The sequence below is a fragment of the Lacerta agilis genome, chromosome 15, assembly GCF_009819535.1.
Source record: "Lacerta agilis isolate rLacAgi1 chromosome 15, rLacAgi1.pri, whole genome shotgun sequence".
NCBI classification, from domain to species: domain Eukaryota; kingdom Metazoa; phylum Chordata; class Lepidosauria; order Squamata; family Lacertidae; genus Lacerta; species Lacerta agilis.
In genome coordinates this window covers 11,161,972-11,177,902 of record NC_046326.1, presented here as the reverse complement: position 1 = coordinate 11,177,902, position 15,931 = coordinate 11,161,972, and the positions used below count along the sequence as shown (strand labels likewise).

General features: G+C 44.8%; 1 protein-coding gene across 3 annotated transcripts in view; it reads right to left on the bottom strand.

Moving 5' to 3' along the window:
* Positions 1-13,193, bottom strand: part of ROBO4 (roundabout guidance receptor 4) — a 93,893-nt gene extending 80,700 nt beyond the window's left edge. Inside the window, exon 1 of one of the 3 annotated variants that reach the window (XM_033171790.1) lies at positions 12,519-13,193. In XM_033171790.1, the coding sequence (XP_033027681.1) occupies positions 12,519-12,699 (181 nt within the window). In that variant the 5' untranslated portion in view covers positions 12,700-13,193. Of the gene's footprint in view, positions 1-3,947; positions 4,030-12,518 lie in introns of those variants that run through there. The other 2 variants (XM_033171789.1, XM_033171791.1) reach the window with 2 other exon arrangements.
* Between the last annotated feature and the right edge of the window lie 2,738 nt (positions 13,194-15,931).

Genomic DNA, 15,931 nt, shown 5'->3' with positions numbered 1-15,931 from the left:
ATTCTGCATAGGAACCTGCCCAGACCCTGAGATCATCATCTGAGTCCCTGCTGTGCAAGCCTTCTTCAAGGAAGGTCTGGAGGGTGCAAACGAGAGAATGGGCCTTTTCTGTAATAGTTCCCTGTCTAAGGGATGCTCTGCCCAAGAAGGTTAGCCTGCCACAAACGTTGGGATTGTTTGGAAGCCAGAGACGGCTTTGTTTTCCCAGGCGTTTGGGCAGCGCCAACAACTGAATGTTTGTTTTGGTGTTCATTTGAAGCTGGATGGAGTGGTTCTCATGGAGATGGACCATTTTATGACACTGAAATCTATTAGGGATGAGGAAATCTGTCCAGTTCCTCGTTTTTCTAGTCCTAAGTTTGGTTCTCCACATTTCCACATCAGTTTGCAATTATTTTTTTAAGTCCTCATGAAAAACCATCAGCATTTGAGTGCTAATGTCTTCATTTAGAATCATAGAATCCTAGAGTTGGAAGAGACCACAAGGGCCATCCAGTCCAACCCCCTGCCAAGCAGGAAACACCATCAAAGCATTCCTGACAGATGGCTGTCAAGCCTCCGCTTAAAGACCTCCAAAGAAGGAGACTCCACCACACTCCTTGGCAGCAAATTCCACTGTCCAACAGCTCTTACTGTCAGGAAGTTCTTCCTAATGTTTAGGTGGAATCTTCTTTCTTGTAGTTTGAATCCATTGCTCCGTGTCCGCTTCTCTGGAGCAGCAGAAAACAACCATTCTCCCTCCTCTATATGACATCCTTTTATATATTTGAACATGGCTATCATATCACCCCTTAACTTTCTCTTCTGCAGGCTAAACATACCCAGCTCCCTAAGCCGTTCCTCATAAGGCATTGTTTCCAGGCCTTTGACCATTTTGATTGCTCTCCTGTGGACATGTTCCAGCTTGTCAGTATCCTTCTTGAACTGTGGTGCCCAGAACTGGACACAGTATTTCAGGTGAGGTCTGACCAGAGCAGAATACATTTATTGCATAGAATTTTGCCTAATATACAGACGACAACCATTTCACATGGGGGTTCCATTTCTGGACCCCATGTGCATCAGCGAGTACGTATTTGTGTGCCCCGCCCTGTTACGTTCCATTATGCCCTGCCCCGCCCCCATTATGCCCGATTCCACCCTCTTTCAAGTCCAAAAGGACCCGCATGCATCATTTGGACATACCTAAAATAGTCGCTGCTTGTACACAATCTGGCAAAGCTGATTTGCCTAATATAATTAATTTTTATATGTTATTTTCATGAATACAGTGGTACCTCTGGTTACGAACGGGATCCGTTCCGGAGCCCCGTTCCTAACCTGAAAGGTCCGCATCCTGAAGTGCCACATCTGCGCATGCGCACGACACGATCCGGCACTTCTGCGCATGCACGTGACATCATTTTGCGCATCTGCGCATGCGTGAACCGCTGAACCCGGAAATAACCCGTTCCGGTACTTCCGGGTTCAGCGCATTCGTAACCCGTGACGAATGCAACATGCAACATGCAGCGTAACACGAGGTATGACTGTACTTGCATTTTAATGCATATGTTATACATTATGTGCATTTTTCCACACGTTAGTTTACTGCATTGCAAAATCTGGAGAAGTGTGAATTTCAAAGGATGTGTGTGTCAACATCCTATGCCCTTTTGAAATGTGTTTTTTTTGGGGGGGTTGTTGGGTTGTTTTTGTTTTGATTGTGTATTTTGTGGTTTTATACAGTGGTACCTCAGGTTACAAACACCTTGGGTTACAAACACTTTGGGTTACAGACTCCGCTAACCCAGAAATAGTACCTCGGGTTAAGAACTTTGCTTCAGGATGAGAACAGAAATTGTGTGCCAGTGGCACGGCGGCAGCTGGAGGCCGCATTAGCTAAAGTGGTACCTCAGGTTAAGAACGGTTTCAGGTTAAGAACAGACCTCTGGAACGAATAAAGTTCATAACCAGAGGTACCACTGTATTTTGATTTTATTCTGTGAACCGCCCTGAGATGTGTGGGTATATAACAAATAATAATAATAATATTGCTTCAGAAATAATAATAATAATAATAATAATAATAATAATAATAATAATAATAATAATAATAATAATAATAATAATAATAATAATGCTTCAGAAAGTTTGAATTAGGTTCACCTTTAAATGTAAACTGAACTAAAATTTTCTCCCGTCACTGATTCTATGTTTTCAACATGCTTATGTGATTCTCACTATTGCATTTTTACTTGGCAAATTGCTTTGGGAATTTTTGTAATGGAAAGCAATATATCAATTTTATAAATCTTACCTTACCCAACACCTTGAATTGCTACAGTTCGCTTGTCCATCTAAGGTCAGAAACAAACACCACCCAGGTGACTACAAGTGTTATTTGCTATCATTGTTTTTTAGTCTGCAAACGTTACATGAATAAGTGTGCTGTTGTATGCACCGTTTCGACATTTCTTTCCATTGAAATGGATGGAAGTTAATTACATAATTATTGGCATAATTATATTAGTTTCGGCCACAGCACATAGTAAAATAGCAGAAGCTGAACTGTAGTCGAACAGAAACAGTGCCGATTGTGACGGGCTCAGGACAGGATGGGAATCACTGCCTCCTTACATTCTTAGTCTCCAAACATCCCAGAATACCAAACAAAGCAAATCCAGATCAAAAGATCACGTGTTCTTAGACCCCACTGTGTATCAATGGCTGTGCAGTAATATTAAGCATATCATGGGATAGAATTCTGAAGGCAAGGTTAGGAAGACAAGTGTATTTATCACAGCTCCTGAGGGGGATAACCTAGCAACCCAAATTTCCTAAATCAAGTCAATAGTGCTCAGGGGAAAGTTAGGATTCAGTCAGCTCACTTTATATTTGCCTAACCTACAGTACAATTTTAAGCTAATTTATTCAGAATTTGGAAGGAAGCCCCAGTATGTCCAGTGTGGCTTATTTCTGACTTACAAGTTAAGCCCTGTTTAGTGAAGTTTTTAATGATTGATGTTTTGTTGCATTTTAACCTTCTGTTGGAAGCTGCCCAGAGTGGGCAGGTTAGAAATATTATTATTATTATTATTATTATTATTATTATTATTATTATTATTATTATTATGTGTTAGGACCACAACCATAGCAGTAAGGGCCATTGAACACAGTGAAACCTGCACATTTACCTAGGACAAGGACACTCGCAGAGGGACTGACTTCTGACTCAAGTAAATATGCCAGAGTTTTCACTGTGAGTGAACATAGCTAAGATCTGGCAGCACATTCTATTCCAGGTTTTAAAAATGCAGAGATTTATTTAATCAATCAGTTTGATGATAGAAGGTTTTTGTTTCGTTTTTTTTTTTTTTTTTGCAAAACGGCAGGAAACTAGAGGAACACGACCCAGGATCCAGATGACATTTGCAAAACATCTCGTATTTTACGGCAGGGGTGCCCAATGTGAAAAAAAATGTCAGGAAGGGGGCCCAGGTAAGCCCCACCCTGCATAATCGATCACATGATGCGGTGCATGCACACCATATGAATGGAGATGCGCATCAACTTGGGGGGCAGCCCCCTCAAATATTATATTGGGAAGCTGAATCGTGTTACGGGGAAATTCGTGGTTCTTTCTCCTATAAATTCAGGGGGTTGTTGCAGCAATGGAGAGTGTTGGGTAAGCGAGCCCCCCTCTTTCAGGCTACAGGGCAATCTGAAACATGTTGACTGAAAAGCACAGCCTTCTTGTTTCAGTAGACCTTCCTCCCACCTAAGTGTGTGCAGGACCGCAGCCTTCATCACAGTTTCCCAAGTTAAGTGTGCTCAGGAAATCAATCACAGATTCCCTCCTTTCCATTGGGCTGGGAGGTGGGGTGGAGATCTGCCCTCAGATTCTAAATCCCTTTGACTGCATAAGTAAAAGCTTCCCCTAGTCCGAACGGATCCTGATCACTCACCTTGCATCAGCAGAAACGATGCCCAAATTATGAGCTTCTGTAGCGCAGGGCACACCCCTCCTGCCATTGCTTGTCTAGTTGCAGAAACCTCTTCTTGATGGAGCTTGGCAGCCAAGGATACTGGCTGGACCCTGCATTCACTTGCCTCCTTTTCTGCTGGTCAGTGCCACTGGGGGCTTTTGTTGCTCCAAGACACACAAGCATAGGGACGCTGACACAAACAAGTTTGTCAGCTCCGAATGTTTCATCAAGCCACTTCCTCCCCTCTTGGTGTCAGTGCGTATTTTCCCGGACCGTTCACAGGATACCGGAAGGGGTGGGTGTGAATTCCACTGCCTCCTCTCCTCCAGCTTCTTGTCGAAACTACAGCTGCTGGAAGACCCCACACCAGAAAAAGGAGTGTTTGCACCAACTTTCCTATCCCCCCCCCCCCCGGTAGGACCTGGAATCTGCTCGCTCCTAAGTCAAGGAATTGGTCTCTCTCTCTCTCTCTTCAAAAAGTTCCTCTCCCCTCCCTTCCCTGCCTCTTTTCCTTCAATTGTACCTACTTCAGCCTTCCTTGTGCATAGACAATGCTCTGGAAATATGAAGGTTTTCACAGAATGGGAGTGAAGCCAATGGGTTTTATTTAGCTATCCAACAAGCAATGCAATTTGTAAGTGAATAGATCCTGATGTTGAGGCTCCAGTACTTTGGCCACCTCATGAGAAGAGAAGACTCCCTAGAAAAGACCCTGATGTTGGGAAAGATGGAGGGCAAAAGGAGAAGGGGACGACAGAGGATGAGATGGTTGGACAGTGTGATATTCTAATGTATTTTAATATTTGTTGGAAGCCGCCCAGAGTAGCTACCAGCATGAGTTTGGCCAAACTGTGAGAGGCAGTGAAGGATAGGGGTGCCTGGCGTGCTCTGGTCCATGGGGTCACGAAGAGTCGGACACGACTGAACGACTGAACAACAACAAAATAATAATACAATGGATGCTCGGGTTGTGAATGTGATCCGTGCGGGAGGCGCATTCGCAACCCGCAGTGTTCACAACCCACACTGCAGCATCTGCGAACGCGCGTGATGCAATTCGGCGCTTCTGCGCATGCGCAAAGCGTGATTTAGTGCTTCTGCGCATGCGCGAGTGCCAAAACCCGGAAGTAACCTGTTCTGGTATCATTGGCTTGTTAAGGATGCTGAGAGTGGTTAGGAAACCCCTATATTCGTATCCTGAAAACACGCAACCCGCAGCGAGTGCAACCCGAGGTATGACTGTAATAAAAATCTAAGAAAGGGTTGGCCAAACTATGAAGGCATACATTTCAAAAACTGGCGGGGCAGGGGGGGGACAACCCCCCTCACATTCTTGCTTTACAATAAGAAAGGATCCTAAGGAGTCCACAAAATATGAAAACCACTTACAAAAATGCCAATGATGTTTGAAAGCTTTGTTTCGAATATTCCGCTTTCTTGTTTTTAAGCAGACTCTTATATTCCAACCTAGGCTTGATCAAATTGTCCATGGATTCCTCTGATGGATTCTTGTGAGAATCCCTAATTGTCTTAGCAAGAACTTTCTCGGCCACTTGAGAAAGCTTTGTATCAAAATATAATTCCCCTCCAATTAAAAATGAATGGTACATTTTAAGCAATATAAATGTGCACTATTTGTGGCAAAGTTTCATAGAGTTGGAAGGGACCCTGAGGATCATCTAGTCCAACCCCCTGCAATGCGGGAATATGCAGCTGTCCCATACTGGAATTGAACCTGCAACCTTGGCATTATCAGCACCACACTCTACCCAACTGAGCTTGCTGTGCAATATTTCACATATTAAATTTAATCACATTTCAAAATTCCTTGCATACTAACATAGAAGAATAACTTGCTTCCTATGTAAGATACTTCATTTCATTCCTGGTCCCCGCTTCCCCCACCCCCAAGAGTCAGCACTCCATACCCACTGAGCAGGCCCAGTTCTTATGGGGCTGGTTTTCGGTTTACCCCTCTTTTAGGTGTTTTTCTTTTTATCTAAAGTTCTTTTGGGGGTTAGTTCTGCAAACCATGCGTTTTCTCAATGCCTGCTGATGGTGCTATTTGGGCTGTTTTGTATGCGGGTGGCACTGTGGTCTAAACCACTAAGCCTCTTGAGCTTGCCGATCAGAAGGTTGGCGGTTTGAATCCCTGCAATGGAGTGAGCTCCCGTTGCTCTGTCCCAGCTTCTGCCAACCCTAGCAGTTCGAAAGCACACCAGTACAAGTAGATAAATAGGTACTGCTGTGGTGGGAAGGTAAACGGAATTTCCATGTGCTCTGGCTTCTGTCATGGTGTTCCATTGCGCCAGAAGTGGTTTGGTCCTGCTGGCCACATGACCCAGAAAGACAAACACCAGCTCCCTCGACCTGAAAGCAAAATGAGCGCCACAACCCTATAGTCACCTTTGGCTGGACTTAACTGTCCAGGGGTCCTTTACCTTTTCCTTTTTACATAAGAATCAGTGTTCAGAGAACGAGCTCGCTATTAGCACAGGTGGTGTGACTTTTCAATGTATGCACCCAATTTCCCCAGAACTTTGAGTGTTATTTCTAATCACCGTGATAGGATCTCTGTACCAAAGAGCTATGGCAATGTTTCCTAAACTTGGGTCTCCTGCTGTTTTTGGACTACAACTCCCATCAGCCCTAGCTAGCAGGACCAGTGGTCAGGGAGGATGGGAATTGTAGTCTGAAAACAACTGGAGACCCAAGTTTGGGGAACACTGGGCTATAGCATATCAACTGTGAGTTTGAGATATATATTTTTCAACAGCAGTTGCTCATGGCACAGGACACACACACACACACACACACACGGCTTTTAGACGTCCTTTCAATTCCAACAGCTGTTTGCCGCCTAACACATGGGGCTGCTGTTCGAGAATCAGTTGTCCATGCTCCACCCACCCTGCTTTAGGAATGTAGAACTATTTCTGTGGTCCTCAGAAGAAAGTCACTGTGGTGTGGTGGTTAGGGTGTCAGCTTTGGGGCTGGAAGAGCAAGGGTTCAAATCTCCACTTGACCATGAAGCTCACTGGGCGACTGGTAGACTTGTTGTGAACATAATATGGGGAGGGGGAGAACCCAAGCTAATCACATTAAGCTGCTAAGAGGAAAGGTAAAGAGGTAGATGCAATAATCATTCAGATGCAATACATCCCTATTCATAGATCGTGCACCTTATTGTCATATAAAATCTTGCAAACAGCTGGAATTTGCCAAGGCCCTCTGAACAGACAATGACAGGATGTTGCACGCAAGTGGCAGGAAGTGTTATGAATGATAAACCTAAATAATAATAATAATAATAATAATAATAATAATAATAATAATAATAATAATAATAATAATAATAATAGCATTGAGAAGCAAATTGAGCCATAAAAGGCCAGAATCATAAGAGATTAGGACAAAGGTCGGAAGTCTGCATTAATCACAGAAAACGTGTGCTCCCTCTTGCGATGGGGGGACAGCCAATGCAATCTGATACACCTTACTAACTTAGCACTGTTTTGTAAAGAAGCTATCTGGAGCAGCCAAGTCAAAATCTAGGCAGGTGTGACCAAATAACAAACACTTATCTTATTCCAGTTTGGTTTTGGCTCAAGGTCATTCACCCTGTCCCTGAAATGAAGAGCAGCAACTAGAAATGAGTAGACCTGGCAATTTCTGCTTCTCATTTTCCAGTCTTAAGTTTGGTTCTCCATATTTCAACATCCGCTGCTGATTTTCTTTTAAATAATAATAATAAAGCCCTCCTGAAAATTCATCAGGATTTCAGTACGAACGTCTCCTGAAATAAACATTTTTGTATGCCATTTTGCCTAATTTCCGCGAAGTGTATTTTCCCTAACATAATGCTTTTTTAAAACGTTCCCCCGACCATTAATATAGATATTTCTATGCACACTTTGCCCCAATATATGCCCTTTTTGGTACACTTTAAATGTAAAGGTAAAGGGACCCCTGACTGCTAGGTCCAGTTGCAGACGACTCTGGGGTTGCGGCAATCATCTTGCTTTACTGGCCGAGGGAGCCGCCGTACAGCTTCCAGGTCATATGGCCAGCATGACTAAGCCGCTTCTGGCGAACCAGAGCAGCACACAGAAACACCATTTACCTTCCCACCAGAGCGGTACCTATTTATCTACTTGCACTTTGATGTGCTTTTGAACTGCTAGGTGGGCAGGAGCAGGGACCGAGCAACGGGAGCTCACCCCGCCGCGAGGATTTGAACTGCTGACCTTCTGATCGGCAAGCCCTAGGCTCTGTTGTTTTAGGCTGGAAAACTGCATTGCAAAATTCGGACAACTGCAAATTTTGAAGGGTGTCTGTGTTTCGGTTCATGTATTGTTTCAGAAAGTGTGAATTAGGTAAGTTGGCCTTTAAATGCAAACTGACACACATGGGGGCCAGGAACGGGACCCACACACAAAATGGCCATTGCCTGTACTTTCAATGAAGAAGAGACCACCCCATCTCCAATATAGGCGGCGGCTGCTACTGCTGCTGTACTGTCAAAGGGTTTTGATTGTTAAACGTTTCTTACCTGCGATTTCCAGTCATTGGTTATACTCCTGCCCTATGGTGAGAAAAAGTCTCCTCTATCTTCTGCACAACAGCCCTTCAGATATCTGAAGGCAGCTTTTTTTGTCAGCTGACCTGGTGTTAGGAATTCCTATCTGGTTTTTGTTGTCTTTTTTCCTGTTTTGTTTTTAGTGGTCCATAATATAAGCTTATTGGGACAGCCTAAACTGTTATAAATACATCCACATAGTGGCTTGTTAAGGATGCTGAGGGTGGTTAGGAAACCCCTATATTTGTTGTGGGGAAGGAAGGGAAAGGAGAATGTTAGCCGCTTTAAGACTCCTTCGGGTAGTGATAAATCGGGGTATCAAATCCAAACTCTTCTTCTTCTTCTTCTTCTTCTTCTTCTTCTTCTTCTTCTTCTTCTTCTACTATTCCCATCAGAAATTTGCAGTTTCCAGAATGGTTTAACCATCAATCTCTCTTCCCAGGGAACTCGGGGAATTGTATATTGAACCGCTATCTTTGGGTTGTATCCCATTCTGGTCCTTCTCATTGATGTTAGTGGGACTAAGGTGAGAGTATGAAATTAAAAATATTAATAATTGCAGTGCAGAGCTGTGGAACGCCCTCCCATCACAGGTCAAGGAGATAAACAACTACCTGACATTCAGAAAAAACCTGAAGGCAGCCCTTTTCAGGGAAGTTTTTAATGTGTGATATTTTTGTATCTGATTTTTGTTGGAAGCCGCCCAGAGTGGCTGGGGAAATCCAGCCAGATGGGCAGGGTACAAATAATAAATATTATTATTATTATTATTATTATTATTATTATTATTATTATTATTATTATTATTCACATGATCACTCATAGTCTTTCAGTTGCTTTGGGGTAGCAGTTGCCATTTAAAGATGCATGTTGACATGTACTGCTACCATGTAAGGCTGTATGCACATTACACCTTCGAATCACATTCTTTCCCTCAAAGAATTCTGGACCCTCTAGTTTGTTAACCCATAATTCCTTGAGGGTTGCATGCATCCTATACCTTTATAGCACATTCAAATCATGTTTTCCCCTCTCAAAGAATTCTGGGCACTGTAGTTTACCCCTCACAGAGTTACAATTCCCAGCAACGCTTAACAAACCACAGTGCCCAGAATTCTTTGGTTCAGAGGAATCTGCATTTAATGTGCAGGTATAGAGTGTGTTCAGCCTATGGTAGCTTTGGAAGGTGCATGCATACAGAAAACTCGTGTGAACATGAGACCCCTCTTAGGAAACATAGGCTAGCTGTGAAGTGGTTAGACACTGTAAATCACCCCAACTTTGTTCCGCCAAGCTGAGATGCAGCTAATCCTACAATCCCTTGTGCATAGGAATGGCCTCTTTCCCATGTATTAGGCTTGCAAATTAATGCTCTGGGCTTTGTTGTATTCTGTTATCGAAAGCCGGCACAATGGCCTAGTATCAGCAGCAAAGTGCTACATGAGGCACAGGGCATAGCGTGCATTGCGATGGCGCATTGCGATGGCCTGCGACCCTTGATACACGTGACACAACAGCCTCCCATTGATTCCAGAAGAAGTCAAATGTGAGAGAATCAGATTTCTTCTCCGAAAGTCACGTGATCACTCCATTGAGGCGGTTCCATTCCAACCTGTATTTTGCAAAGGGCAATTCTTGTATTCAGACGACTAGGGATGGGTGAGAAATATGGCTCAATTCACATCGAAAAGCAAACCAACCTAATTCACACTTTCTGAAACGAAAACAGAGCCATCCTTCGAAATGTGCATTTCTCTGAATTTTGCAATGCAGGTCTCTGGCCGAGGAATGTGCACAGAGATGTATATAAAAGAGTAGTGTGCATGAAATTGCATATGTTAGTGAAAATAACAGACAAAGATGCATTTTATGAAGGATCATATAATTCATAATTTCACCACATTAATTAATTAATATATTGCTATAAACTCTGGCGAAACCTTTATTACAAGATTTCAAAGTATCTTGAAAGTTTTGCACATGAATATCACTCAGTGCACCTTGGGAACATGGTGCGTGTGACACAAACGGTTGTAACACATCCTTCACTGATTAACAATTATCACATCTGCTAGAGCCAAAGTTTACACAGATTCGTTCCATTGGGGGGTAAAATCAATAAAGCAGCCTTCCCCATCCCGGTGCCCCCTAAATGTTTTGAAGCACAACTCCCCTCGTTCACATCCAGCATGTGTTGGCCATGGTGACTGGGACTGGTGCGAGTTGCAGTCCAAAACATCAGGGGGAGCTCAGGATGGAGGAAGTCTGAACATAAAATGGAAATAAACGAAGCACTCCATACATTTCCTTTGGGAACTAAAGTGTTGTGGCAGCAGTTGCGTATGCACAGAGATGGTGGTGTTTGACTGTTTACTCATGCCTCTTAATAATATTATAAAAAAGATTCTCTAAGCAGTGAACAACTATCATCATTCACACAAAGAGTTCAGCACTTCACCTTGCTTATCATGGTCAGCCTACAGTTAGGTTTGTTTTAGCCTCAGTGTAATTTGCAGCACCATTAAAACACCCAGGTAATTTCTTTCTTCCTTCTAATCATAGGGTTGGATCCAGACTAAGTTAGCTGATTGAAATCAGTTAGCCTTGGCTTATGGTAAGTCCCATTTATTGCAATGGGGACTACGTTAAACAAACTTAGTTGGGATGCATCCCACACTTTTCAGGGGCTTCCAAGATAGGAATAAACAATGGCAAAAAGAAAAGGAATCAGTTCATTTGTGAGTTCAGCACCAATGTCCAAAGACAACAGAGAGATGCAACTGTCTCTTCACTGGCTTTCAGAGCAGAGCCATTACCTCTGGGTTACTGAATAGTGAATACGACGTCCTCCCTCCCTCCTTGCAAAAAGTCTTCCCAAGACTAAAAAGACAGGTCCAACCCGCATAGTGTAGCTTTATTTTGAACACCATTCTAATGATACAATCCTTTACATTAATGTTCCGCAGTCACAGATTATTCATTCCGTGGCTGTGACTTTTAAAACATATTTAAAAGTAATACGACACTTTGTAAAAACTGCACTGAAGTTTGAAATGCAGCCAGCAGTATTCACATTTGGTCTTTTGCCCAGGCAGGTAAGAAGCAGTTAAGAGAATATTGGGTTTTTCTGCCCCCCCCCCCAAAAAAAGCATAATGACCAAACACTCTATTAAAAAAAAGCCCTTATGAACTGGGAGTCAACACAAATATTTCAGAGGGTTTATCTATCCCTATCCCATCACATGGCATAAATCCCAGTGGGCTGGGCACCATTTCACTGGGAAAATCTCCTCCACAAAACTCAACGGAAACTAATAGGGGGCTGAACAAGAGCTCTTCCGCGTGCTTCCCACAGGAGAGCTTTCTGCTGGTTTCCCAACATTTCACCGTTTTTCCTTTGCATGCCTTCCCCCATCTCTTTCCCTGTTTCCCCATCTTATTTCCTTAGTCTCTGCCCCAAAGGCCTTATAATCCATCCCAAATGATGCAGGAAATGGGGGTGGGGGTGGACACAGCCATAGGTGACATAATCAAAGTAAAACACCACCTTCTCCTCCTCCAGTCATCTTTGGCAGCTCTCTCTGCATTCCTTTGCATTCTGGTCTTCCTCAGGTTTTGATACAAAACTGCTTGTGTGCTCCAAAAAGCACACTGGGTCTCCTTTCGCAAGTGTACACATCCGTGGCGCCCCAATAGCCTGCTCACCAACCGCACCACCGTTTCCAGTGACCGCGGGTTTGACTGACATTTATTGCAGCGACCCTATAGCTGTCATTCTTTCCCAACGGCACGTTTCCTAGGAGGCTCTGAAGTCGCCCCAGATCGCCAGCCCCTGAGCCGGATTCAAACAGGTGGGCCGCAAGGGGTCTAATGCCCACTGGCAAGTCAGCGCAGGCCTGTAATCTATAACTTTGGGGGGAGGGTTGTTTCCCCCCCCCAAAAAAGAAAGGTGGGGAGGGGTGTTCTCTTACCTCTTAGCCTGTGCCTCTGCCCAGGCTGGCGGCTGTGACGAAGCTGCCGCGTCTGCCTGCTGGGCACCTGTGGGGCCTTCCTCGCTTGCTCTGCCAGGCAGGTGCACCGGCATTGGCATGTCTGAGCCCCAGAAACCCAGGGGAGGAAGGCGAAACCCAGCAGGAGAAGCCCGGGCAGCATCCTGCAGAGGAAAAGGCACCGAGGGGGGAAGATGCTGGCTCCAGGGGGGGAAACAAACTCCCCTCTAGTAGCATGCAAGGAATCCAAAGAAACTCTTGTCCAGATGCCCAAGAAGCCTTGGGGGCAGGTTTTGCCCCCCCTCCTTCCCCTTCTCTCTCTCTCTCTCTCTCTTTCCGCTTGTGCCTGCACAGCTCTCCCTTCTGCTTAGCCCGAGCCCTCTGTTTGGGAAATTATTTGGAATTAGTTATTAAGCATGTTTTCCAACTGCTTTTGTATTTCCCCCCTTCTTTTTTAACGGGGGGAACAATGGAGGAAGGAAAGCATATAGGCACCATGCTGTGAGCGGGCTGGTCCCCTGCACCATCTGTGACATCAGAAAGCAGGGAGGGGGCATCTCCACTGGGATCTCTCTCACACACTTTTCTCTTGCCCCCCCCCTTACACAATATTGTGAAGAACTAAATTAAATGATCAACGAAGAAAAGGGAAACATTCTTTGTGGCTTCCTTCTTGAAGGCCAGACATTTCTCCTTAAAAAACAACAACAACAACAACCCACCCCCAACCTTCCTTCCTTCCCTCACTCCCTTTTTTTTTTTTAACCTCCATGCAAAATGCCTTCTATCTCCCACCCCCCACCCCCCTTTGGGAGAAGGCAAGGAAAAGTTGAGTTCCAGCCATCCTGGCGAGGGGAGATTGACTACATAAAAGAAGGCTCAGTGCTTTGTCTGGGGGAGGTGTGGGGGTGTGGGTGGAAGGAGTGTTTTCAAACAAAATTGACCATCCTCTGATAGATTTAACCGCATGTCGGCTGCTCCTTTGTCAACCTGGCTGGGGAACTGGGCGTCTTGAAGGGAGCCTGAAACATTTTCATTTGTCACAAGAGGCAACACAACATGCCCGAGACAGTTACAATTACATTTATTGCACCAAGGCCAATTATTTCATCATTCCATTGCTGAGAATCCAAAACATCTCAATTGTTATCGCCGTTGCTGATGTTGCACCCTTCTCCTTAAAAAAAGAAAAACAGCCACTCATTTCCTGGGAGGTTCTGGGTTGTTGTTTTTAATGGACTCGAACACATTCAACGAACTAAATTAGCCTAAAGAAATTAATACCAATTTAACTCCCAAATGCCCAAGCCATCCATCACTCTTGTTGTTGTTGTTCAGTCGTTCAGTCATGTCCGACTCTTCGTGACCCCATGGACCAGAGCACGCCAGGCACCCCTATCCTCCACTGCCTCCCGCAGTTTGGCCAAACTCATGCAAGTCGCTTCGAGAACACTGTCCAACCATCTCATCTTCTGTCGTCCCCTTCTCCTTGTACCTTCCATCTTTCCCAACATCAGGGTCTTTTCCAGGGAGTCTTCTCTTCTCATGAGGTGGCTAAAGTACTGGAGCCTCAACTTCAGGATCTGTCCTTCTAGTGAGCACTCAGGCCTGATTTCCTTAAGAATGGATAGGTTTGATCTTCTTGCAGTCCATGGGACTCTCAAGAGTCTCCTCCAGCACCATAATTCAAAAGCATCAATTCATCGGCGATCAGTCTTCTTTATGGTCCAGCTCCCACTTCCATACATTACTCCATCACTCTTACTCCTTATTAACTATGCTGCCCTCACGCCTCACGCCCAACTTAGCACCTCCCAATTGAAGAAGGTCTTTCTCTCTCACCCCTGGCCGAGCTAACAACACACTAATCCAAGCTGCCTGGTCGTGTTTTACCAGGAGCCGAGCTGAGGACTCCCCTTCCCAGTGCCAAGCAAGTAAATGTGGCTCTTCCCTATCTGATTCCATGCTGTTTGTGGCAAATACAGAAATGTAAGAAGAGCCTCAATGGATTGGACCAAAAATCTATCTAGTGCAGCATCCTTTCCCCCACCATTGGCCAAACAGGTGCCTCCGGGAAGCTCACAAGCAAGCCATGGAGGTCATGGTGCTCTCCTGTGCCCCGGACCCCCCCTCTACAAAGTTCCTAACACATTTCACTTCCATACATTACTCCATCACTCTTACTCCTTATTAACTATGCTGCCCTCACGCCTCACGCCCAACTTAGCACCTCCCAATTGAAGAAGGTCTTTCTCTCTCACCCCTGGCCGAGCTAACAACACACTAATCCAAGCTGCCTGGTCGTGTTTTACCAGGAGCCGAGCTGAGGACTCCCCTTCCCAGTGCCAAGCAAGTAAATGTGGCTCTTCCCTATCTGATTCCATGCTGTTTGTGGCAAATACAGAAATGTAAGAAGAGCCTCAATGGATTGGACCAAAAATCTATCTAGTGCAGCATCCTTTCCCCCACCATTGGCCAAACAGGTGCCTCCGGGAAGCTCACAAGCAAGCCATGGAGGTCATGGTGCTCTCCTGTGCCCCGGACCCCCCCTCTACAAAGTTCCTAACACATTTCAAACTTTGGATCATTTGCACCTTGTCTCACCATTGCACTTTGCCTGTGGAACTTTTGGCTTGCTGCGCAGCTCTTCAAGGCTCTGTAGCTTTGCCAGAAAGGTAGCAAGCCTTATTTTGTAATAAGCATCTGTGTAGATCTACCAGGAGCCAAAGGGTGGGAGTTCTGTGCTCTACAAACCTCATAGAGACTCTTCCATGGATACCAATATTCATAGATTTGTTCTTAAAACAGATGTGTGAACCTGCACATCCTGAGTCAGATGTCCCTTCTTACTCTTCCTTCTAATTTCACTATTGCGTTTTTCTTTTTGCATTCAAGGTCCGCTGTGGTTTGCAATTCCTGAGATAAATGGCTACCACATCTTCTGATATAGGATCTTGTGTGCATCCGAGGCTGGAGAGCCAGAAAGCAGTGTTCTTGCTTCAAGGGTTATGATAAAGGCCCCATTTGCCCACCGTGTGTCCACTAGGTTCTTCTGCTCAAATGATTTGCACGTGTTTGTGGTGTCATCGGGCAGAAACAGATGGATCCCTCACCTTGCCGATAGTGGATCCTTCATCTCTCTCTGTCCTTCCATTTTCTCACCTTCCTACACTTCCCCATCCTGTTTTCCTTTTCTTGCCTCTGTTTCCATCCCACTTTCAGTTGAGAAGGCTCCCCAAGGTAGCTTTCACAAAGTAACATACAGTTGACACTGGGGTTACTTCCCTCTCTCCAGTACACGGCGTTGCATTGCGGTTGACTGCTCCCTGACCCTCCAAAATAATAGCAATAATCAAGTTATTCTCAGGTTATTATGGCCATTGCCACTGCCTCTC